Source organism: Oncorhynchus clarkii, chromosome 17 (genome assembly GCF_045791955.1).
Source record: "Oncorhynchus clarkii lewisi isolate Uvic-CL-2024 chromosome 17, UVic_Ocla_1.0, whole genome shotgun sequence".
Classification (NCBI taxonomy): Eukaryota; Metazoa; Chordata; class Actinopteri; order Salmoniformes; family Salmonidae; genus Oncorhynchus; species Oncorhynchus clarkii.
The window spans coordinates 50,712,488-50,739,850 of NC_092163.1; the positions used below are offsets into that span (position 1 = coordinate 50,712,488).

The 27,363-nt window shown below is 43.9% G+C and overlaps 1 protein-coding gene across 1 annotated transcript in view; it reads right to left on the minus strand.

The window, feature by feature from the left end:
• The window catches only part of LOC139371046 (testis-expressed protein 264 homolog), a 157,591-nt gene that overhangs the window by 10,469 nt on the left and 119,759 nt on the right, over nt 1-27,363 (minus strand). The window contains exon 3 of the mRNA XM_071111088.1: nt 10,540-10,732. Within this exon, the coding sequence (XP_070967189.1) occupies nt 10,540-10,732 (193 nt within the window). The remainder of the gene's footprint in view (nt 1-10,539; nt 10,733-27,363) is intronic.

Here is a 27,363-nt window from a genome sequence, read left to right on the forward strand (position 1 = left end):
CAGCTCAAACAGCTCATCAAGGACAGATGATGGCTTTGCACTGCATGATCCCATGGTTTCGGAGTGCGAGGGAAACGTAATGTTTATCCATGAAGACCACTGGCTTGTGTGTCTTTCACTTTACTCAGTGCATGCGGGTGCAAATGACTTCCATAACTACCCTCGACATGGGTTTGTGTTCTAAATTGAATCCCCCTATTGTGCATGTTGGACTAACAATCTCTCACATTTCAGCGTTTGTGAATAATCATGCACAGTCTGCAACGTTTCGCCAGTGTTAAAATAAATAATTTAGTACATGCAAAAGCAGACCCTCCTCAAACAAGAACACTTGGTAAACAGGTATCCTGAGGTACAGGTGTAAGACCTACAGAGAATATTAATCATCTCATTATGTGGCAACATAAAAAAAAGAACACATCTATTTTTGTAGTATCCTTGTGTATGTCTCCTGCGTTAAGAAATAAGCAGTAATTTACATAGCAGTGATCATCATCATATATAAAGAGCACATGATTTGTATTGTCCTTCCTCGAGACTAGAGAGATGTTGAGCACACAGTACAGCACTACTAGTAAGTCCACCATCCAAGGTGGTTTATTTGAGTTACAGGCTGGCTGGCCACACACAGGTAGGTCTGGGTGGAAAGTCGAACAACAGACACAGCGAGGCACCGCTGATTGAACTGTCTCTCATTAGGAAAACACTCTCTCTCTCGCTCTCTCTCTAACATACAGTATAATACAGAGCCATGAGTGCATGGAGCTCCCTTCCATCAAATACAGCGCAAGTGAACAGCAAACCTGGTTTAAAAAAACAAATAAAGCAACACCTCACAGCACAACGCTTCTCCCCCATGTGACTTACCTGTTGTGTATTACTGACATGTACACTACATGACCAAAAGTATGTGGACACCTACTTGTCGAACATCTCAATTCAAAATCATGGGCATTAATATGTAGTTGGTTCCCCCTTTGGTGGTATAACAGCCTCCACTCCTCTGGGAAGGCTTTCCACTAAAATGCTGGAACATTGCTACAGGAACTTGTTTTCATTAAGCCACACAAGCATTAGTGAGGTCGGGCACTGATGTTGGGCGATTAGGCCTGGCTCGCAGTCGGTGTTGAAATTCATCCCAAAGATGTACGATGGGGTTTCAGCCAGGGCTTTGTGCAGGCCAGTCAGTTCTTCCCCACCGATCTCGACAAACCATTTCTGTATGGACCTCACTTTGTGCATGGGGGCATTGTCATGCTGAAACAGGAAAGGGCCTTCCCCAAACTGTTGCCACAAAGTTGGAAGCACATAATCGTCTAGAATATCATTGTATGCTGTAGAGTAAAGATTTACCTTCACTGGATCTAAGTGGTCTAGCCTGAACCATGAAAAACAGCCCCAGACCATTATTCCTTCTCCATCAAACTTTACAGTTGGCACTATGTGCTGTTGTCTGTGCCCAATAATGTTTGTACCATGTTTCGTGCTGCTACTATGCTGTGTTGTCATGTGTTGCTGCCATGCTATGTTTTATTTTTAATCCCGGCCTCCGTCCCCAGAGGCCTTTTTCTTTATCTATATATATATATACATAAAAACCCTGATTCGTCCATTATTTGGGGGTATGGCAGTCATTTGAAAAACATTATAACAGAATTTCTGATTTTCTTCTCAACTCACCATCACATACTTTTAATGTGGGGCTATGACAGTCAATTTCTAATTAGTCTGACAATGTATCTTATCTCAAATCAAATTTTATTGGTCACATACACATATTTAGCATACCTGTATGTTATTGCAGGTGGTGCGAAATGCTGGTGTTCCTAGCTCCACCAGTGCAGTAGTATAGAACAATTCACAACAATACACAAATCTAAAAGTAAAAGAATGGAATTAAGAAATGTATAAATATTAGGACGAGCAATGTCGGAGTGGCTTTAACTAAAATCTCACCACCCATAATGAGGTGGGTGTGCTTGATGTGTGTCGCGTCTGAGATTCTCAAAGTCGGGTGTGGTCGACAGTGCTCACCTCGTCTCTCCCACCTGTATCGATATTTGGTTTTAATGCAGACGAGAGCACTGAATCCAGCTTTACACAGATTTTCATTTTATGGTGCTTTCAAGACCACTATGATCTCTGAAAAACGAGAGGTCAAATCATAATGCCAGTGATCTTCAGGTCGGAAAGTTGTAGCTCTAGAAAGAGATTTTTCCCCTTCGGAGCTTGTTATATTTAGAGTTCCCAGTTGCCTTGAACGTACTGAAGTCGGAGATTTCCGAGGTCCCAGTTTCGAGTTCCCAGTTGTTTAAACCGGGCCTTAATGCTCAAAGGCAGACAGGAGGCTATTATTCTATTATTGAGTCAGGAACCAAAACTCCTCCGTAGTGACCCATGAATGCATTCGGTCACATGAGAGCTCGATCAGCTGTTCGATTTCACTTACCGGCATGTCAACTGAGCCAGGATCACAGTCAAACGGTTTGGAAAGTAGGTCCCAAAGTGCTCTTCCAAGTGTTGGAGGTGAGCACTCAGAACTAGTGTGGGACACTTACTGATGCTGTTTTCTGTTTTCTGAAACACGCACAAGGCGATGGATGGGGGAAACACATTCATAACTACAGTGCAGAGATCTGCCCGCCATCCCGCAATAGATGGAGCCCCATCGGTGCAAAAGCCCACCATTTGATCCCATGGAGGAAAAAAAATATCCTCAATATAGCAACGCAGCACACTGAACATCCCCTGTGCCCTTTCATGCCCAGGAATTGTGAAATAGAACAATATGTCCTCGTGAATAGCATCCCCTGACATGTATAGAGAACAAAAGTCAATACATGGGAATTTCAACCCTCAGCTAACGTCCATTTAGAGAGCATAAGCTGGAGAGTTCGAGTCGGTCAGCCAGTTTCCTGGCATATATTCTTTGATTAACAGTGTTATCTGACAAAGGTATTGATGTGAGTTTCTGTGCATACGCCTCCCCACACATTATTTTCACCTTATCAATTGTGGCCAGTAATATCAGTCTCTGTGTGTGGTTTTATAGCATAGCGGGCCTAGCCATTTACCATGGGAATGATTCAAGAGCAACAGTCAAGTGTGACCTTTTCCCACGATCTAGGGCGCTCTCTCATTGAATTTTATCTTTTAGATTTTAATTTATATTTTGAAGATTAACCACATTACAATGATTTTGAGATAAAGACAATATTCTAATATTTTTTTTTCTATATATGATTGTTTCCTCAGGATTTGGAATAGGAAATTCTCCCGCGACCCCATTTTCATGTCAGGCGACCCCACATAGGGTTGTGAGTCCTAGTTTGGGAACCGTTGCTCCAAACTCTCTTTATTGTCTCACAAAATTCTCTCTAAAGTTGAGTATGCCTTTCTATCATGACATTTCTGCTTTACTGGTGGTCCAGAGTGATTATTATCCCAAAGTGATGGCATAAAAAATAGCATAATGTGTGACGTGTAGCATCTGTAAACGACCACCAAAGACACAAACACACACACTTCAGGAAGATGGTGCTGCAGTGGATAGCTGCCGTCTTACGGGCTCCTGACCAATTCTGCTATTTTGTGTTTTTTTATGCTGATCTTAATTTTTTTGTACATAATATTTCCTCCATCATTTCCTATGACCGAAAAGAGCTTTTGGACATCAGAACAGCGATCACTAACCTCAAATTGGATGAAGATTTCTACTTCAATGAATCGGCAGCTGGGGACATACTGCTCATCCCGGGCCAGGCCCTAAACCGTGGGACTCGAAAGAGGAAGATATGGCAGAAAAAGTGTAAACGAGCGAGAATACGTCGGTGAGTAAATAAACAGCCTCTACCCTGTGTTCTATTGGCAAATGTACAACCACTAGAGAACAAGCTAGACAAGTTCCATTTAAGGACAAGTTCCATTCAATGAAGGACCTGAAGATCTGTAATATTCTCTGTTTCTCAGAGTCGTGGCTGAAAAAGGAAATGGATAAAATACTGTACATCTAGCTGTTTCTTTTACGGATCAGCAAGACCAAAAGGCAGCTTTGGGTAAGGTTAAGGGGGAGGCATTTGTCTCTTTCCTAACAACAGCTGGTGCGCAATCTCTAATGTTAAGGAAGTCTCTAGGTTTTTCCTTGCCTGAGTTAGAATACCTCATGATAAGCTACACACCATACTATTTACCAAGAGAGTTTTCATCTATATTTTTTGTAGCTGTCTATTTACCACCACAATCCGATGTTGGCACTAAGACCACACTCGATGAGCTGTATAAGGCCATAAGCAAACAAGATAATGCACATCCAGAGGCGTCACTCCTAGTGGCCGGTGATTTTAATGCAGGGAAACTGAACTCAGTCTTAACTCGTTTTTACCAGCATTTCACCTTTGTAACTAGAGCCGTCAAAACTCTAGATCAACTTTAATCAACACACAGATTCCAGCTCACAAGCATAAACTCAAACAGGAAGTACTAGTGACGCGCTCAATACGGAAATGGTCCGATGAAGCGTATGCTAAACTACAGGACTGTTTCGATGGCACAGACTGAAATATGTTCCGAGATTCACCCAATAACATATAGGAGGAGTTTACCACGTCAGTCACCGGCTTCATTAATAAGTGCATCAATGACGTCACCCCCACAGTGACCGTACGTACATATCCCAACCAGAAGCCATGGATTACAGGCAACATCCACACTGAGCTAAAGGCTAGAGCTGGCACTTTCAAGGAGCGGGACACTAATCCGGAAGTTTAGAAGAAATCCCCAAGCTTTCAAACAGTCAAAACAGGGCTAAGATCGAATCCTACTACGCCATCTCTGACGCTGGCCAAATGGGCAGGGCTTGTAAACTATCACGGATTACAAAGAGAAACGCAGCCACGAGCTACCCAGTGACACAAGCCTACCAGGCGAGCTAAATGCCTTCTATGCTCACTTTGAGGCAAGCAACACTGCACCAGGCATGAGAAAACCAGATGTTCTACATGAATAAGAACTTTAAGCAGATTCACATTCACAAGGCCAGACAGATTACCAGGACACGTACTCAGAGCATGCGCTGACCAGCTGGCTAGTGTCTTCACTGTCATTTTCAACCTCTCCCTGATACCTACATTTTTCAAGCAGGTCATGGCTCACATCAACACCCTCATCCCAGACACCCTGGTCCCACTCAAATTTGCATACCGCCCCAACAGATCCACAGATGACGCAATCTCTGTGGTACTCCACACTGCCCTCTCCCACCTGGACAAGAGGAACACCGATGTGAGAATGCTGTTCATTGACTATAGCTCATTGTTCAACAACATAGTTGTTCCAAGCTCAAAACTAAGCTCAGGACCCTGGGACTGAACTCTCCCTTCTGCTACTAGATTCTGAAATTCCTGACGGTGGTTGGCTTGATCACTGACGATGAGACAGAATATAGGGAGGAGGTCAGTGAACGGGCAGTATGGTGCCAGGACAACAACCTCTCCCTCAACATCAACAAGACAAAGGAGCTGATTGTGGACAACGGGAAACAGAGGGCCTAGCACACCCCCATCCACATCAATGCGACTGTAGTGGAGCGGTTTGAGAACTTTACGTTCCTCGTTGTCCACATCAATAAGGAATTATCATGGTCCACACACAGCAACACAGTCGTGAAGAAGGCATGACAACGTCTCTTCCCCCTAAGGAGGCTGAAATGATTTGTCATGGGCCCTCAGATCCTCAAAAAGTTATTCAGCAGCACAGCATTGAGAGAATCTTGACTGGCTGCATAACCTGTTGGTATGGCAACTGCTTGGGATCAAACCGCAAGGCGCTACCAAGGGTAGTACGTACAGCCCAGTACATCACTGGGGCTGAGCTCCCTGCCATCCAGGACCTCTATACCAGGCGATGTCAGAAGAAGGCCCGAAAAATCGTCAAAGATTCCAGTCACCCAAGTCAAAGACTATTCTCTCTGCTACTGCACAGCCAGCGGTACCAATGCACGAAGTCTGGAACCAACAGGACCTTGAACATCTTCTATTCCCAAGCCATTAGACTGCTAAATAGTTCATTAAATTGTTATTTTGTCCAGTAATTTGGTCAAGCGCTGCAAAGAAGACCTAGTTAAGCTTCAGAAAGAACAGAGCCACTCGTCTTGCTCTTTTATTGTAATCAGAGGGCTAATATTAACACTATGCATGCCATGGGATGCATGGGAATTCCAAATGGTTTGCATAGTCAACTTACACACAGCACTGACACACACACTTACACCACCAGATATTCCACCAGGGGTCTTTTCACAGTCCCCAGGTCCAGCACAAATTCAAGGAAATGTACAATATAATACAGAGCCATGAGTGCATGGAGCTCCCTTCCATCTTATATAGTGCAAGTGAACAGCAAACCTGTTTTCAAAAAACAAATAAAGCTCACGGCACAACGCCTCTCCCCAATGTGACCTACTTGTTGTGTGTATGTACTGACATGTATGTGTAACTGATAGATGCACACACACACACACACACACTCACACTATTTTACATTTATGCAAATTGTAAAGTATTTTTTCTGTAATGTTATTTTAGCTATTTGTCGGGCCCCAGTAAGACTAGCTGTCACCGTTGTTGTTGGCTAATGGGAATCCTAATAAATCAAATCCCTACCTACATGCACATACAGTTGAAGTCGGAGGTTTACATACACTTAGGTTGGAGTAATTAAAACTTGTTTTTCAACCACTCCACACATTTCTTGTTTACAAACTATAGTTTGTCGTTAAGGACATCTACTTCCTGCAAGTCATTTTTACAACAATTGTTCACAGACAGATTATTTCACTTATAATTCACTGTATCACAATTCCAGTGGGTCAGAAGTTTACATACATTAAGTTGACTGTGCATTTAAATGGCTTTAGAAGCTTCTGATAGGCTTGTTGACATCATTTGAGTCAATTGGAGGTGTACCTGTGCATGTATTTCAAGGCCTACCTTCAAACTCAGTGCCTCTTTGCTTGACATCATGTGAAAATCAAAAGAAATCAGCCAAAAAAATAAAATTGTTGACCTCCACATTCTGGTTCATCCTTGGGAGCAATTTCCAAACGCCTGAAGGTACCACATTCATCTGTGCAAAAAAATAGTATGCAAGTATAAGCACAATGGGACCACGCAGCCGTCATACCGCTCAGGAAGGAGACACATTCTGTCTCCTAGAGATGAATGTACTTTGGTGCGAAAAGGGCAAATCAATCCTAGAACAACAGCAAAGGACCTTGTGAAGATGCTGGAGGAAACAGGTACAAAAGTATCTATATCCACAGTAAAACAAGTCCTATATCGACAACCTGAAAGGCCGCTCAGCAAGGAAGAAGCCACTGCTCGAAAACCACCATAAAAAGCCAGACTACAGTCTGCAACTGCACATGGGGACAAAAATTGTACTTTTTGGAGAAATGTCCTCTGGTCTGATGAAACAAAAATAGAACTATTTGGCCATAATGACCATCGTTATGCTTGGAGGAAAAAGGGTGAGGCTTGCAAGCCGAAGATCACCATCCCAACCGTGAGACACGGGAGTGGCAGCCTCATGTTGTGGGGTTGCTTTGCTGCAGGAGGACTGGTGAACTTCACAAAATAGATGGTATCATGAGGTAGGAAAATGATGTGGATATATTGAAGCAACATCTCAGACATCAGTCAGGAAGTTAAAGCTTGGTCGTAAATGGGTCTTCCAAATGGACAATGACCCCAAGCATTCTTCCAAAGTTGTGGCAAAATGGCTTAAGGACAACAAAGTCAAGGTATTGGAGTGGCCATCACAAAGCCCTGACCTCAATCCTAGGGCTGGGCGATAAATCAATATCAATAATTATCAAGGTAATTACCTCCCTCAATAACGATATAAAACATTTAGATTCATTTTCGATAATGTCGATATAGAATAATTAGGTACAGCAGTCCATTTTACCTCTGTGACGCAGCAGGAACGTGTAGAGAAGTGACAATATGGACATGGAGAGGTATACCACTAAAAAACACTTAGCACCTCGAGTAATGGAGTAGCCACTATTAACCACAAAAAATTAGTGATGTTGGCGAAAACAGTGGCAGTGATAGCCATGGAGAAGGAGCAGCTTCCAACAAATAAATTATTGATAAAAAGGGTTCAACTGTCTCAGTAATTTGAAAGTGGTTTGGCTTTTTGAAGTCTGACAAAGAACAGAGCAATGTTTGGTGCAAATTGTGTCGTAGACAGGTGGCTACGAAGTCTGGTAATACGACAAACCTTTTTCAACATCTGAAGCAAAATCACTCTTTGGAACATGCAGGAAGTTTGAGTTCGCGCCACGGTATTGATAAACGCTCCTCAAGCACCAGTCAATCTAGGGATGTTTGCCCGAAGCAGTGAACACGGACAGCATTTATGCCCTACAAGCAAACATTAAAAAAACAAAGACATCACAAATGCTACCAATTAGCACAGTCGAAGACATGCTACCAATTAGCACAGTCAAAAAGGAAGGTTTCAAGAGGCTTATCAATTTAATTGACCCCAAGTACGTGCTCCCTGGCCGCAAACATGGAACAATTTTCCTTAAAACATTATTTTATTAATATCGTGATAATTATCATTATCGAATGATTATCGTGATAAAAACCTGACTCAGTTACACCAGCTCAGTCAGGAGGAATGGGCCAATATTCACACATCTTATTGGAAGGCTTTGACCCAAGTTAAACAATTTAAAGGCAATGCTAACAAATACTAATTAAGTGTATGTAAACTTCTGACCCACTGGGAATGTGATGAAAGAAATAAAAGCTGAAATGAATCATTCTCTCTACTATTATTCTGACATTTCACATTCTTAAAGTAAAGTGGTGATCCTAACGGACCTAAGACAGGGAATTTTGACTTGGAATTGTGAAAAACTGAGTTTAAATGTATTTGGCTAAGGTGTAGGTAAACTTCTGACTACCTCAATTACCTCGTACCCCTGCACGTTGACTCGTTGTTATATACCCCGTGTATATAGCGAAGTTACAGTTACTCCTTGTGTTATTATTTCTCTATTTTTCTCTCTGTATTGTTGGGAAGGGCCTGTAAGTCAGCATTTCACTACACGAGTTGTTTACGAAGCATGTGACAAATAAAATGTGACTTTATTTGATTTGACACACACACACAGCTTATGTTTGCTGTTAGTATTGCAGAACTGCGTTGACCCACTGTTTACTGTAGACTGCTGGGGGACTGACATATTGATTATTGAAGCAATTTAGATTTAGAGTGAAAGTGAAAGATCCTCAGGTCACAACACAGTACACCAGACAGCGTCCCACACTGCCATAAATCCTCACTACATGACAGGGCCAAGCAGAGAGAGAGAGAGAGAGAAAGAGAGAGAGAGAGAGAGAGAGGGAGAGAGATAGATAGAGGGGAGATGGTGAGGAGGGGAGAGCGGAAGGAGCAACAGGAAAGGAGAGGGAGATGCATGGAAAGGGAGAGAGAGTCAACATTTGGAGTAAACTGAACTCAGTGAGCTTTCTGAAGTCTGATGCCTAAACAAATACAAAATTCTACCAATGAACACCCTTTTGTCTCAATTTGGTGTTGTTGACAAATAAATGAAAAGCTGTGAACGCCACAAACTCCCAGCATGTCGCTGGTGTCTGTGCTTGTATAATTCATCATCAATACGCGGGCAGTGCCCTCCTTAATGACCAATAGCAGACTCTCACCATGGTAACCAGTTCTGCACCTACACAGACATCATTACATGAATGGGCACAGAACAAAGGAAAGACAAGTCAACAACAGTCAACAATAATTACGAAAAAGAACAAAGGAAAGACAATAACCCCCACAATACAGGGCATTGGATTAACAAAACTAGTGCACTATAGGAAGAAGAGCCTCCGTGAGCCCTTGCTTCCCCATTCCCCCTCTGTCACCTCCTCTCAGTCAAGCCATCTTAGTCTACACCTACAGCCCACACAGTCTTATCCGCACACACACTAACCCGCTTCCCTTACAAAATGATTTGTGCAAAGACAAAGTCAATATCGCTACTGTGCTAAACTGAAGGCCCTATCAAGTTTAAAAGACCAACAAATTGTGCTTGAAGAAACGTACTTACAGTGACAGAACAATTACAGGGACTCATATCAGCTGTTGGATGGAATCAACGTGGTGGGGCACTGAGTGCAGCTCCCGTTGAAAAATACCTGCAGCTACATCCTGGCTGTTTGTTAGTTCTTGAAATCGAACACACAGCCTTACCTTGGGATAGACTAGACTAGAGGTGTAGCCTGTTGATCTGCAAACTCACTTAAGTAACAAATACTTCAAACAAACCTCTTAGTCAAACAAGCTGTTCAGGAAGAAACAGTTCAATGCTTTTGTCTTTCTTTCCTCTACTGGCCACCCTAAGTCTAATTCAACTTCTTTGATGTTTTCTTGCTATGAAACTAGCTAAAAAACATCTTTGTTGCTTGAACGTTTCAGTGGTTGTATGGAGAGAGGAGGGGATTAGAGTACCTGCAATATCCGTCCCTCTGTCCTGGTCCGAGGATTCCTCTGTCACCGGTATCTTGGCCGCTGTCTGTGTGATGAGCTCGGGCACAACGAAGCCAGTGTGGTGGAAGTCACTCTGGGAGGACAGTGGAGCCATGTAGTGGGTCAGGTCCCCTGTATTGATCTCAATGAATGGCCAGGCATGGAGCTGCCTCTCCTGTGGGGTGGGTGAAAGAGAGTGAGAGAGGGACAGAGCAGGAGAGAGAGAGAATGTTTAATTCCCATTGACAAGAGGCAGTGCATTTTATGAGATCTGCCCTCCACTCCTGAGCTTGTCTAAGGCTCAACCGCTCTGTATGTAAAAAACACATGTCAACAATGTAGGGAGAGTTATTCTAAAGAAGAACTAAGTTTTTCTCTAAAGACGGCTGCTGTAGACCAGAAAGACTTGTCAGTTTGACCATGTACCACATCTATAAGCACTGTATTACTCCCATAACAATAAACTGAGCTGTGAACCATTAAGCCAATTTGGTCAGTGTTAAAGCATGACATAATTTCTCTCCTCTCCCACTCTAGTCGGAACTACACACAACAGTATATAAAGATATTCTTTCCAGGAGGAGATAGCCACCTGCTTGAGACCATTACTCCACTCCCTGCTCATAACTGCTCATAACGTTTAACAGCACACCCAATTTGCTTACCGCCCAAATAGGTCCACAGACGATGCAATCTCAACCACACTGCACACTGCCCTAACCCATCTGGACAAGAGGAATACCTATGTGAGAATGCTGTTCATCGACTACAGCTCAGCATTTAACACCATAGTACCCTCCAAACTCGTCATCAAGCTCAAGACCCTGGGTCTCGACCCCGCCCTGTGCAACTGGGTCCTGGACTTCCTGACGGGCTGCCACCAGGTGGTGAGGGTAGGTAACAACATCTCCACCCCGCTGATCCTCAACACTGAGGCCCCACAAGGGTGCGTTCTGAGCCCTCTCCTGTACTCCCTGTTCACCCACGACTGCGTGGCCACGCACGCCTCCAACTCAATCATCAAGTTTGCGGACGACACAACAGTGGTAGGCTTGATTACCAACAACGACGAGACAGCCTACAGGGAGGAGGTGAGGGCCCTCGGAGTGTGGTGTCAGAAAAATAACCTCACACTCAACGTCAACAAAACTAAGGAGATGATTGTGGACTTCAGGAAACAGCAGAGGGAACACCCCCCTATCCACATCGATGGAACAGTAGTGTGGAGAGGGTAGTAAGTTTTAAGTTCCTCGGCGTACACATCACAGACAAACTGAATTGGTCCACCCATGCAGACAGCATCGTGAAGAAGGCGCAGCAGCGCCTCTTCAACCTCAGGAGGCTGAAGAAATTCGGCTTGTCACCAAAAGCACTCACAAACTTCTATAGATGCACATTCGAGAGCATCCTGTCGGGCTGTATCACCGCCTGATACGGCAACTGCTTCGCCCACAACCGTAAGGCTCTCGAGAGGGTAGTGAGGTCTGCACAACGCATCACCGGGGGCAAACTACCTGCCCTCCAGGACACCTACACCACCCGATGTCACAGGAAGGCCATAAAGATGATCAAGGACAACAACCACCCGAGCCACTGCCTGCATTAACATCTGGTAACCATGTGTATGTGACAAATAAAATTTGATTTGATTTGATTAGAACAAGGTTGTGTGAGGGATGAGCAGACACAGACATGGGGACACACGAAAAGGCACACACACACATACATTCACACACCAATTATTCTTAATTTAATGAGCCAGTCTCTTTTGTCATGGAAAAAAACAGACACACTCCAGTAATTAAAATAAAAGTGTTTACACACTATGAGAAAACCTGGATACAAACATTGATATGCTGTGTAACCTCGCACAGAGTAGTGAGCTAATCAATTAGGATTGATACAGTGCCTTCAGAAAGTATTCATACCCCTTGACCTATTCCACATTTTGTTGTGTTACAGCTTGAATTCAAAATTGATTAAATAGATGTTTTCCTTCACCCAACTACACACAATACCCCATAATTACATTTGAGCAAATTCTATTGAAAATTAAATACAGAAATATCAAATTTACATAAGTATTCACACTCCTGAGTCAATACATGTTAGAATCACCTTTGTCTCTCTGGGTAAGAGCTTTGCACACCTTTATTGTACAATATTTGCACATTATTCTTTAAACAATTCTTCAAGCTAATTGTCAAGTTGATTGTTTGATCATTACTAGACAGCCATTTTTAAGTCTTGCCATAGATTTTCAAGCCAATTTAAGTCAAAACTGTAACTAGGCAACTCAGGAACATTCAATGGTCATCTTGGTAAGCATCTCCAGTGTATATTTGGCCTTGTGTTTTAGGTTATTGTTCTGCTGAAAGGTGCATTTGTCTCCCAGTGTCTGTTGGAAAGCAGACTGACCCAGGTTTTTCTCTAGGATTTAGCCTGGGCTTAGCTCTATTCCATTTGGTAGTGGTTGCATCATGCTATGGATATGCTTTGCATCGGCAAGGACTAGGGAGTTTTTTTATATAAAAAAACATGAAGAGTGGTATTCAAGGATGTGTTGTGTTGGATTTGCCCCAAACAGAATGCTTTGTATTCAAAAATCCCTGAGCGGTTTCCTTCCTCTCCGGCAACTGAGTTGGGAAGATCGTCTGTATCTTTGTAGTGACTGGGTGTATTGACACACCATCCAAAGTGTAATTAATAACTTCACCACGCTCAAAGGGATATTCAATATCTTATTATTGTTTCACCCATCTACCAATATGTGCTCTTCTTTGCCAGGCTTTGGAAAACCTCCTTAGCCTTTGTGGTTGAATCTGTTTAAAATTCACTGCTCGACTGAGGGACCTTACAAATAATTGTATGTGTGGAGTACAGTGATTCAAAAATCATGTTTAATATAATTATTGCACACAGAGTGAGTCCATGCAACTTTTTGTGAATTATTAAGCACATTGTTACTCCTGAACCTATTTAGGCTTGCCACAACAAAGGGGTTGAATACTTCTTTACTGAAGACATTTCAGCTTTTCATTTGCTATTAATTGTAAGAAATTAAAAATACATAAAATACTTCTAATTTGATATTATGGGGTGTTGTTAAATTCAGGCTGTAACACAATTGTTTTTTTTAAAAGTCAATGGGTGTGAATACTTTCTGAAGCCACAGTAAATACAGATATTCCACAAGTGCTGTGATCCATTCAGCAGCATCGATTGACCTTTGATTGAGGATCAGTTTCAGCAAATGGAATCCTCTTTAGAGCAGGGGCACATTACTCCTTCGAGGGACAACCTTTAGAGAACTTTAGAAGAACCTTCCCTAAAAAGAAAAGCAGCACACTAGGCTTCTCAAGGCAACCTGTTTTGTTGCGCTTGAATTCCGCAAACCCAATGATCACCATGTTTCTGCAGCTTTAAAATGAGAGCCGTAAGCTTCTCACATTCCCACGACTGATACACCAGTCAACTATACCATTACGTTAAGAGCCCAGTCCAATGATAAGCTGTGTGTTTTGCAGATGGGCAGAAGGAATCAGATAAGCGGAGGAGTGACATGATGAAGCCCTACCAGTATGCTGACATAATACTCCACTATAATTTATGTGTCTGGTGAATGAATATGAATTTCTGTGAGATAAGTTCCTCCATGCAAGTCCATTAACAAACCATGTACATATGCTGTATCTGTAGTTGGGTTAAAATGTTGTTGAATAATAAACTACATTCATCAATCTGACTCCAATTACCATGTGAATAAATGCTATAGACATTTAACATTTTAGTAATTTAGCAGATTCTCTTATCCAGTGTGACTTACAGTTAATGCATTCATCTTAAGATAGCTAGGTGGGACAACCACAGGTATAGTAAGTACTCTTTTCCTCAATAAAGTAGCTATCGGCAAAGTCAGAGCTAGAAGGGGAGGGGTGTTGAGGTGAGGAGGGGGATTATTTAAAATACTATTTGAAGATGTGTGGTTTCAGGTGCTTTCGGGGAGATGGGCAGGGCCTCTGCAGTCCAAGCTTCAGGGGGAAGCTGATTCCACCATTGGGGTGCCATGAACCTGCAGGAGTGAGTCACTGCTTTGAGGTTGGCAGAGAACGACAGGGTGTTGTCAAGAGTCACACCAAGGTTCTGTGCACTCTGGGAGAGCGACACTGTGGAGTTATCAACCGTGATGGAGAGGTCTTTGAACAGGCAAGCCTTCACCGGGGGGGGGAAGAGCAGCTCCGTCATGCCGAGGTTGAGCTTAAGGTGGTGGGCCGACATCCAAGCTGATTTATCTGCCAGGCACACAGAGATGCATGCCGCCACCTGGGTGTCAGAAGGTGGGAAGGAGAAAAGTAATTGAGTGTCATCTGCATAGCAGATAGTTCTGTGTGAGTGGGACCAGTGGACTCAATAGGCTCAGGGAATGAGGAGTGGATATCCTCAACTCTCTTTTCCAAGTGATTGACAAAGTCGTCCGCAGAGAGGGAGGAGTAAGGGGAGGGGTGGAGGATTAAGGAGGGAGGACAAAGTGGAAAATAGTTTCCTAGGGTTAAAATTTGGAATGATAGAAAGTGGGGTAAGCAGCAGATACAGAGAAAGAGAAGGTCGAGAGGAGGGAATGAAGTTTAATTTTCCTCATTTTACAATTAGCTGCCAGCTTACAATGAGTCACCCAGCCACGGAGCACGAGGGGAGGCTCGTGTCGGCTGGGAGGAAAGGGGACACTGCGAGTCATAGGATGCAGAAAGGGAGGAGAGTAGGGTCATAGAGGCAGAATCAGGAGGGAGAAGGATTTAGCAGAAAAGATAGATGATAGGATAGAAGAGGAGAGAGTAGTGGGAGAGAGAGAGCGAAGATTGCGACAGAGCATGACCATCTGGGTATTGGCTGAGTGGATAGGGTTGGAGGAAAGGGAGACAGAAAAGGAAACAAAACACTTATCAGAGACCTGGAGGGGGGTTGCAGTAAGATTAGTAGGCGGACAGTCTCGGGTAAAGATGAGGTCAAGCGTATTGCCTGCCTTGTGAGTTAGAGGGGACTGGGAAAGGGTGAGGTCAAAAGAGGCAAGGAGGTGAAAGAGAGAGTTGGAAAGAAAATAATCGAAGGCAGATGTCGGGAGGTTGAAGTCACCAAGTACTAAGAGCGGTGAGCCAGTGTCAGGAAATGAGTTTATCAAGGTGTCAAGCTCATTGAGAAACTCTACAAGGGCACCTAGTGGGCAATAGATGACAACAATGTGACAGTGACAGTGACAGCATGGAATTCAAAAGAGAAGATGGGCAGGTGAGAGACAGAGAAAAGAGAAAATCTCCAGTTAGGAGAAATGAGTAGCTATGTGCCACCACCGCGACGACCAGATGCTCTCAGACTATGAGAGAAAATGCAAAAAAACTCTGTGTTCTTGACCGCAGATCGACAGTTCCAAACGCTGCCAGAGACCCGGAATTCCACACGTGTTGTGCGTGCAGGGGGCGTCTGTAAAACCTACAGGGAAAGGAGCGAACAGGTATAGAAAACACACACATAGTTGCCAAAGCTACAAAAGAGCAAAACTAGATCATCTGAAAATAACTGTAAAATACTCAAGTGCGAGAATGGTGAGGAAGATGTCTCTTTCCTTCCTCGAACGACTTGGCAGAACAACTCGGCAGAACCGTCTTCATTTCGGCGACAAGACTGCCACTGACACAGCCTCCGCTTACACGGCTACCGCTGAGAAACTAGGGGAGACTGAAGTACTAAAACAAATTGCTAATTGTCTAGCAGAGGTGAAGAGCACACCTCCCTGTAGTAATTGCCGATTGCCTAGGAGAGGCAATACAGCCACTGATTACCAAAACAAGTCACAAATTGCCCTGCCCCCTTAATCCTGGTTGATGTGTCAACAATCAACTGTGAGTTATGAGCAGTCAGCAGTTCACACACCACGTAGGCTACTGGGAAGACAGACAGCACTTAAATAACACTACATGACCAAAAGTAGGCCTACACACATTCATTCAACTGATCAGACGGATAACGAGTAAGACTAATGGCTCAATCTGGGATTCAAACAAAGGGAACCCAGACACGTTTTTGGTAAACATCATTGCTATCTCCCTAGCCCACCCGGAAGGTGCCCAGAGACCTGGGGGGTGAATAGCCGACTTAAGATTCAAATTCAAATACCCCACACTCCGACACCATGAAAAGGAAAACATTTAGGGCCTTTAGCCTCCCTCTCTGGAATATTTCACCTCTGAAATTCGCCAAAGTATTCTAAATGAGTCGCAGATGTTTGGTGATTACACACATGCTTAGAGCGCCAATCCATGTGGAAGCGAATCCACCTTGATGTGCCAAGAGATTGGAGCGAGACCGGAGGGTTGAAAATGCGTCTCACAAAGGACCATTGGAAGCGGAGTGATCCAAACGAGGCCCCGGAATATAAAAGCCAGGAGTGTGATATCGAGAAGTCACAGTTTCATAGTGATTGAATTACACTACATGACTAAAAGTATGTGGACATCCAAAATCATGGGCATTAATATGGAGTTGGTCCCTCCTTTTGCTGCTATAACAGCCTCCACTCTTCTGGGAAGGCTTTCCACTAGATTTTGGAACATTGTTGCGGGGACTTCATTCCATTCAGCCACAAGAGCATTAGTGAGGTCAGGCACTGATGTAGGGTGATTAGGCCTGACTCACAATCCGCGTTCCAATTCATCCCAAAGGTGTTTGATGGAGTTGAGGTCAGGGCTCTGCACAGGCCAGTCAAGTTCTTCCACACCAATCTCAATAAACCATTTCTCTATGTTCTTCGCTCTTTGAAATGGTAAAGCATGGTTGTTTAGATAATGCCATGAACCGCGATTGACCACACACTGTGCTCCCACGCCAGCAAGTCTCAAAGATTTCTGTACCACAGAGTCCAAGAAGGTCATCATCTCTCCCAACTACAGATGTCTATGTCACCAGTCTCCTTGGGTGGAGGCAAGTGGCTGTGTGAAAGAGGGGAGTTTATAAATATTCTAGAACATTTACCCTAAAGAGAACATTAGGCTTTCATAATTCATAATTGTGCTGCTAAGCTTTTAATTAATGCCCAAGACATTCCAGAGAATTGACAGCTTTACTATATGTATAGTACAGCCACAGATTCACACAGAGGACATATTATAGGACATAGAATGGGTTGTGGGGGCACCATGTTTCAGTGTTGTAAGTGCTGGGTGTATTGTGCCCTGTGGAGGAGGTAGAGGAATAGAGGCAGTGGGTTGTGGAGGTGTGCAATCCCCTCTCCAATTTAGGGGATGAGAGAGAATGGGAGAGGGGGGAGGAGAGGGCAGGTGATTCATTTTTCATTGGGCATGGTGGGCAGTGTGAACCATGCTGATTGATTGGTTTTAATTAGGGCTGTCAAAGTGAACGTGTTAATACAGTGTTAATGCTTACATTTGTAATGCCGTAAAAAAAATTGACGCCATTAATGCATTTTCTTAGTTTGACACCCTGAACCATCCATAGTTCAAATTTAAGCCCTGGCTGACGATGCGCTAGTTTGACAACCACTTTACTAGCTAGCTACTTGTATGAATGAATGATGGAGAATGCAGGTGCTTTTAAATGTCAAATTCAATTTCAAATCACTCCCCAGATGGCTCTCTGGATAAACCTAAAGTCATTTGCATCAACTGCCATGCTGAATACGTTTATTGCCGAAGTACATTGAGTCTTCGTTATCATTTACAAGCGAAAACATACTGTCGACACCAACAATACAAGTAATGTTACTAGAAGCAATGGAGGACATCTTCAGCAGGCTAAGCTAGAAGAGGGTGCTGGACCACATCGAAGAAAACTGGAAACTGCATTCACATGCTCTGGCCATAATGAAGACAAAAAGTGCGCCGGGCATTTCATGGATCTAGCAAAGCAGTGGAACATTGAAAACAAAGTTACCACAGTTTGCACAGACAGTGCACGGAACATGATTGCAGCTGCATGACATCTGCCTTTTGACACCTGCCCTGCACTGTGCACAGTCTCACATCACAGTGTCCCTACAGAACAGCGCCCGAGCCAAATGCATTTTTTTTTCAGGGCTTTTCTAACACAGCCCAACAAATGCTGGGACAACAGCAAGTTGCACATGGGCAAAATAAGGAGTCACTCGCACAAGATGTCACAACAAGATGGAATTCCACTCCGCGGAAATGCTATTCTTGTGGGGACTTCTGGTCTATATAATTAAACACGTCCTCACACACAAACATGCACATACACACATCAAATACATTTTTATTTGTCACATGCACCGAATACCTTACAGTGAAATGCTCACTTACAAGCCCTTAACCAACAATGCTTTAAAAAGTTAAGAAAAAAAAAAGTTAAGTAAAAAATAGATAAAAGTAACAAACAATTAAACAGCAGCAGTAAAATAACAATAGCGAGGCTATATACTGGGGGTACCGGTACAGAGTCAATGTGCGGGGGCACCAGTTAGTTGAGGTAGTATGAACATGTAGGTAGAGTTAACGTGACTGTGCATAGATAATAAACAAAGAGTAACAGCAGTGTAAAAGAGGGGTCTGGGTAGCCCTTTGATTAGCTGTTCAGGAGTCTGATGGCTTGGAGGTAGAAGCTGTTTAGAAGCCTCTTGGACCTAGACTTGGCGCTCCGGTACCGCTTGCCGTGCGGTAGCAGAGAGAACAGTCTATGATTGGGGTGGCTGGAGACCTTTGACAATTTTTAGGGCCTTCCTCTGACACCACCTGGTATAGAGGTCCTGGATGGCAGGAAGCCTGGTCCCAGTGATGTACTGGGCCATACGCACTACCCTCTCTAGTGCCTTGCGGTTGGAGGCCGAGCAGTTGCCATTCCAGGCATTTAAAGCTTCAGCCATTCAAAATGATTGTTCTCCCAATTACTGATTGGAGGTTTGGCTATAAGAAAAAATCAACTGGCTCTAAGGATAAAACTTGTCCAACAATGTCATGAATTCCACAGAACATAAACCTGTGACCGTACACTACAGTCGCCCTCCTATTTCTTTTCACTGAGCCAGTTGCAAAGACAAACAAGCATGTTGACATTTTCAGATGATAAAGCTGTGCTCTTCCTCTGTACAATATGCCCAGAGAGTGAAAACAACCTCTAACAAGGTACTGATGTGGCAGGCAAAATCTTTATTTAGCACCAAATTTGAGCAAAATAAAAATGTGCGATTAATCGCATTTAACTACAGAATGGAATGCGATTAATCGCAATTAACTACAGAATGGAATGCGATTAATCGCAATTAACTACAGAATGGAATGCGATTAATCGCAATTAACTACAGAATGGAATGCGATTAATCGCAATTAACTACAGAATGGAATGCGATTAATCGCAATTAATTAAAAAAAAATCATTTGACAGACCTAGTTTTAATCTAATCTTGTTAAAAATAGGCATGATATGAATCACCTGCTACACATGAAGCCCTCCCCAGTCCCCAGGACTACTGTCATATGCAAATGAGCCACAGCCACATTGCCCTTGAACCCTCCCAGATAATAGGAGCAGGAGGAAAGAGACAAAGACAATAAGCCGCACACCGACCGCCGTCTCTGAGGGAAAGAGTGTCAGCAGAGAGAAGAAGAGACAGGATGGGCGGTGACAAATAGAGAATGACAAAGAGAGAGAGTTATAGATGGAGAAAGACGTAGAGAGAGATAGCAAGGGAGAGACAGAGACAGACAGAGAAAGAGGGAAAATGTGTCAAAAGCAACTAAACTGCAAATAAATGACCACTAGCTACGTACGCGTGTCGGAGCCACTAAAACGGGTGCTCATTCCCGAGTGTCTGATCTCTCCACTGCCTTTGCACAGATCTGTAAACCTTTATAGCCTGAGGGTGGTGAGGACACGAGGAGAAACCAGGGCCATTTCTCTTTGAATTCCAGAGATGCTCCTGCAGTATAAAAGCGATAGATACTGTGGCATCACTGTGACAGGCAGAGTGAAGTGTTTACATGTACCGAGACTGATTTGACAGATGAGGCACATACATGCAAGATAATAATAACTACTAGCTGCAATCGTTGTACCGAGACTGATATAACAATCAAGAAGATCTCTCTCCCCAGCTCATTGAAACACACCAGAGTAGCCAGTCACTTGGGAATACAGTTAAGTGAATTATGTTGATTACAATCTGATGGCATAATCATTTCAGACTCTACAAATGAGTAATTCCTGTGAATATAACCAGTAGGGAAGAATTTGCCACTATTGCAGGTAGTAATGGTTACAGGAAGTAATGGTTACAGGAAGTAATGGTTCTCTCAGTTTCAAACCGCTCTAGCGCTAGCACAATCACTAGCATAATTATTGTCAAGCAGCTATTTAAAGCCTGATATTAATTACTGTCCATCTCAGAAAAGTAGAAGCCATTCAACAATCAAGGTGAATACAAATGATGAATTACATCGGTTAACCAACAGCAGGGACCAACATAGAGCAGAGGTGATTTATAAAAATCCTTGGCGGCTTTTCGCAAATGTCACTACAAATCGTCTCTAAAAGCACCAAGAGTGTTCAAAGTACAGGGCATCAACGTATTTCCTGGACATGTCCGGACTTGTGCTTCGGTAGTGTTGTTGTGACTAATAAAGATGACATGAAAGCTGAGACATATATTCTATTGAGGAAGTAATTAACCTCCTAGACCTCCACAGCTTCAGGACACAACAGACTTCAATCACACTCCAACACAGCAGTATCGACAACACACACTGACTTAATGGATGTACATCTACAATGGCTGTATTAGTTGGAGAGAAAGAGAGAGAGGAAGAGGGAGAGAGGGAGAGGGAGAAAGAGAGAGAGAGACAGACAGACAGGCAGAGAGAGAGATGAGAGCGCTCCATCAATCCACCTGTCGCTACATGCTTAAACTGCTTCACATGTTCTCTGCCTAGGCCTTGCAGTAGTAAATGTGCTGTGCTCTGTATTTAACACAGAAAGAGCATATGAATAATGGATGGCCAACATTTATCATTAGATTTACGGCCCATCGACGCCCCGACTGTTTCCCAGCTATGCTGATCCATTTGTCCGCCACATCATTTTAACTCCCTGATTTGACAGCCAAAGAAGTTACCACCCACGTGCATTAATTACCAATAATAAATAGATCAGCGCATCCATTGTCTCCCGGTAGTGCCGCTCCCCCTCCTCCGACACTGTCTGATATTTTCCTCCCACCGCGGAGGAAATAAAGATAGAAATCGGAGATAGATTAACTGGCCTGTTGTAATCCAAATGGCGCACCTGGCACGAACGTTTTTCATTACGGCGGGAGGATGTACGATTTCCTCCCTCCTCCTCCCCTGCCCTTTTCCCTGTGTCGCAATTCTGCATCGCCCGTGTTCCTGGTTGGAGGAGATCCATTTTGCTGGCTGGCGAGCCCGGGAGCCAACATGCTTTTACTTAACCTACTCAGTCTGGGGCGAGAAGTTTAATCAGGGATGATGGGACTGAGATGGGCTCTGCTCTCAGATGGAGGACAGAGTGGTAGATAAGGTTGTCCATCTAGTCAGAGCAGATAAGTCACCTGGTCCTGGAGGGGTTATCCTCACAACACCTCTACTAACCTCTCTGAATCTACACACCACTGAACAGTATAGCTTAGCATATAAACAGCAGAGCACAGCAGTTCTCTGTCTGTTGACTCCACTGTGGAGCATTGGTAAAGATGAGCACTAACCACATGCAAAGAAGAGACTTAAAAACATTAGACAAGGATGCATATTGGTGAACACAATTATACAATACATGTTCATTGGGTTTCTTTTTATATTTCTCTGTTAATGGGCAGCCAGTGAACAGCATATTATGATGAGTAACAATGCCTTTATAATTGTTCTACAAAAATAGCCCACAATGCAGTTGTGCTGCTTTACTCCCTCTGCTACGTGACCTGCTCCTCAATAATTCAGCTGCTTTGTTAAGCATTGACGAAAACAGTGTTTTTCTTGGTTAAACAGGCATTTAGGTGGCTCCTGTGCTGCACAGTAATTGGTCTTATCACTTTACCAAATTCTTTCACCTCATTTGCTCTCATGTAAAATGCATATGGCTCTGGGGTTAGTATGGAGTGTGGCGTTTTAACGGCCGTATAACAATTGACAGTGCAGCTGCTCCACAGAGCTAAAGACACAGAGTTTAACTCAGGCTATATAAAATACACAGAGTTGCGTATAGGAATCCAAGCTATTTGAAGATCAAACTGGCCTTCAATGTCGAGACACACCAATCTTAATGGGAGGACATCTGTGTGTATATTGAGCTGTAAAGCCTGAACATCACAGTGTGTGAAGAGTAAATACTTTATCTACCCAGCCATTACAATTCACCCCTGCATCTTCCCGTTCTTATCTCATCCCATGTATTATAAATTAAGAAATGCTTTATAGATGATTTAATCAACATGCTATGGTTGATATATAGGACTCCACAACAACAGCTATTCAACTGAACATAACTGGGCATAACTACCTTCCTGACACAATACATACAGTAGGTCACTGTACATGTAAACCAAAGACTGGTTGGTATATTTAGTGTGAATACTTCCTTGTCTGGACTATGAGCCTGATCTAGAGGTGCAGTGTATCAGTGGTAACCACTAACCACATGCAAACCCAGCAGCACACACATAGAGAGGGAGGAACACTTGGCACCAAAGTCTAATGACTAATGAGTTGATATCATTACCTCTCACTTGAGTATGCTGTATGGTGTACTAGATCATTGTGCTGGGAGCCTTCCAGATAGAGACCGACCAACACGAGAGGAGGGAGGAGGAGGGATATCAAAGAGAAGAACACTTTGTACAAAAACATCCCTAAAAAACACATGGCAACTATATAACAAACACCCATTAGCTAAAAAGGAACTGACTCACACTGCGGCATCACACTTGTGATCTTGGATGCTCCATAAACAAAGTAATGGATTTTACACCAACGTTTGGGTCAATAGAACTTCATCAGGGCCTCCATTAGCTGCCATTAAAACAGATGATCAAAACTACCCCGACTACTGGAGAGAGAGGAGGGATTCAGGATAGAGCTTTTGGACACATAGCACCAAACTTTAAACTGTCCCGCAAATAAATTAACAAGAGAATGCTGACATTGAAGGCAGATTATCATGAGAGAGCTTCAGCCTCGTCCTGGATCGATGGTGAAATCCCTGACTAATTAAACGAGACCAAGACAAAGAAACCCAGAGAGCAGAGAGTAGAGCAGCGGAGACAAAACAAGAGAGCGAGCACAAATTGATGGAGAAAGTGCAGTCAATTGGTATGCAAGGACAAGGTTCAACTCCCCCAATATAAACTAAGCCTAATTGGATTTTCTGTCTATGAAAGCAAACAATTTTAAGGAAGGAGTTAGCGCCGTTAACGATAATTTGTTTAATTGGGAAGTTCATTAAGTGCTAGTGTGACTGGAGGGGGTAAGACAGGGACAACTAGGAGGAGAGGGGGAGAGAGAGGGGGGGAGAGGAGGAGAGAGAGAGGGGGAGAGGAGGAGAGAGAGAGGGGGAGAGGAGGAGAGAGAGGGGGAGAGGAGGAGAGAGAGGGGGAGAGGAGGAGAGAGAGAGGGGGAGAGGATGAGAGAGAGGGGGAGAGGATGAGAGAGAGGGGGAGAAGAGGAGGAGGAGAAAGAGAGAGGGGGAGAGGAGGAGAGAGAGGGGGAGAGGAGGAGAGAGAGGGGGAGAGGAGGAGAGAGAGGGGGAGAGGAGGAGAGAGAGGGGGAGAGGAGGAGAGAGAGGGGGAGAGGAGGAGAGAGGGAGGGGGAGAGGAGGAGAGAGGGAGGGGGAGAGGATGAGAGAGAGGGGGAGAGGAGGAGAGAGAGGGGAGAGGAGGAGGAGGAGAGAGAGAGAGAGGGGGAGAGGAGGAGAGAGAGGGGGAGAGGAGGAGAGAGAGAGGGGGAGAGGAGGAGAGAGAGAGGGGGAGAGGAGGAGAGAGAGAGGGGAGAGGAGGAGAGAGAGAGGGGGAGAGGAGGAGAGAGAGAGGGGGAGAAGATGAGAGAGAGAGGGGGAGAGGAGGAGAGAGAGGGGGAGAGGAGGAGGAGGAGAGAGAGAGGGGGAGAGGAGGAGAGAGGAGGAGAGAGAGGGGGGAGAGAGGGGGAGAGGAGGAGAGAGAGAGAGGGTGAGAGGAGGAGAGAGAGAGAGGGTGAGAGGAGGAGAGAGAGAGGGGGAGAGGAGGAGGAGGAGGAGGAGAGAGTGAGAGATAGGGGGAGAGGAGGAGAGAGAGAGGGGGAGAGGAGGAGAGAGAGGGGGGAGAGAGGGGGAGAGGAGGAGAGAGGGTGAGAGGAGGAGAGAGAGAGAGAGGGGGAGAGGAGAGGAGGAGAGAGAGAGGGTGAGAGGAGGAGAGAGAGAGAGAGAGAGAGTCCCGTGGGGGTTTGTCGTGACTTTGCTCTCTCTGCCAGCTGCTCTGAGAGGAGACGGCCTCCCTCTCCACAGAGACTAAACAAGTGAAGGGAACACAGGTACTGTAAAAACACCCCTGGAGCCTGATTTAGAATACTGAAGCATTTTACAAGCCACAGCAAAAATACATGCAGACATGGCATAATAACTATGAGCCCTAGTGTCTTTAGAGGTTGCCTATTCAACATTTATCGATAACTGTAGAGCACTGTGCAGTACAGTACATTTGGGCCTTACACAAACCACTGGTAATAAACAGAAAAGCAACACCACTTGGTGTTCATGTCTTTAACACACCTTTCTCCCTCTTTCGATCTCTTACTAGACGCCAATACAGAACCGTCCTTTCATTTGCAGATGTGGGTGATGGGCTGTAGCCGTTTGTCCTTCACCCGGGGCAGAGTGTTTCAAAAGGTCTCTGTGATAGGCTCAAACATCATTCATCCTACTCCTTTTCATGTGCCATCTCTCGCCCCTCTCCTTGTGACAAGCCCAGTGACAGCAGCGGAGTGAGGGAGGAGAGGAGAGAGCAGAATTCTCTAGAATGCTCTTTTATTATTCTCCTATTATGATTGATAACTACTGCACAATTTGAAACACGCCTTCCAAACCATTCTTCCCCAAAACATGAGTAAATATTGGACTATAAATTGTGCCTTCCTGTATTATATACTGAACAAAAATATAAACGCAATATGTAAAGTGTTGTTCCCATGTTTCATGAGCTGAAATAAAGCTTATTTCTCTCAAATTTTGTGCACAAATATGTTTACATCCCTGTTAGTGAGCATTTCTCCTTTGCCAAGATAATCCATCCACCTGATATCTGTGGCATATCAAGAATCTGATTAAACAGCACGGTCATTACACAGGTGCACCTTGTGCTGGGGACAATAAAAGGCCACTCTAAAATGTGTTGTTTTGTCACACAACACAATGCCACCGATGTCTCAGGTTTTGAGAGAGAGTGCAATTTGCATGCTGAAGGAAGGTCCATCAGAGCTGTTACCAGATAATTTAATGTTTATTTCTCTACCATAACCCGCCTCAAACGTTGTTTTTGAGAATTTGGCAACAGGCCTCACAACCGTAGACCACGTGTATGGCCTTCGTGTGGGCGAGCGGTTTGCTGATGTTAACGTTGTGAACAGAGTGCCCCACGGTGGTGGTGGGGTTATGGTATGGGCAGGCATAATCTACGGACAACGAACACAATTGCATTTTATCAATGGCAATTTGAATGCACAGAGATGCCGTGACGAGATCCTGAGGCCCATTATAAGGCCCATTTTTTTAAGGTATCTGTGACCATCATCTATTCCAAGGCATGTGAAATCCATAGATTAGGGCCAAATTAATTTATTTTAATTGACTGATTTCCATATATGAACTGTAACTCATACAAATCTTTGAAATTGTTGCATGTTGCGATTTATGTTTTTGTTCAGTATACTGCTAAATTGTTTATCCTATTCTTCTGATGTTTATTCTATTCTACTGTTGCATTGTCGAGAAGGAACCTGCACGTAAGCATTTAGTTGGACGGTATATACCATGTATATCCCGTACATTCGACTAATAAAACTAGAGTCAGGAACATACAGCTTCTTTGAAAGTACAGCGCTATGAAGATAAAGATAACTGTGCAGGGTCTTCATTACAAGCAGCATAGTATAAACCCATGGACACAGAGTTAAAGCTTTTGCAAAATGAATCCATTACATCACATAGAATCTCCTCAGCCTTAATAATAGGATCACTGTTTCCTTCTTCCTGATCCATCTGTAGAGAACCCGTCAATATCCTCCTAAAGCACTTCATTCCCTCCCTCGCACCATTCCTCGTCTCTTAATTGGCTAATGAGACATAATTGAAGGCCATTTTTCCCTCTGACCACCAAAAGGTTAGGGGTCAAAGATAGATTGTGAAGAGGAGCTGCTGCAATATGACAACAAACAAATAATGAAGCCCCCCATTAAACTGTCATTCTCTAAGGCAGGGATCTTCAACTAGATTCAGCCGTGAGCCGATTGTTTCTCGAGCGGATGGTCAGGGGCCCGGAACATAATCACAAACATTTGTAGACTGCAAATTGACCACAATAAGCCCAGATATAATATTTGACTAAAACAATAACAATTACAAATCTTGCTTACATTGGTATATGATCACATATATCTCGTGGGAATACTTTGGAACAGATTTCCAAAATTGAAATCACTTGTAGCTGATTTGCTGGTGATTGTACAGTCTTTTATGGACACCACTTTTTTCAAACTTGGGGAGCCAAATAAAAGCCGCGGGTCGCCAGTCAGGGTACCCTGCTCTAAGGCACGG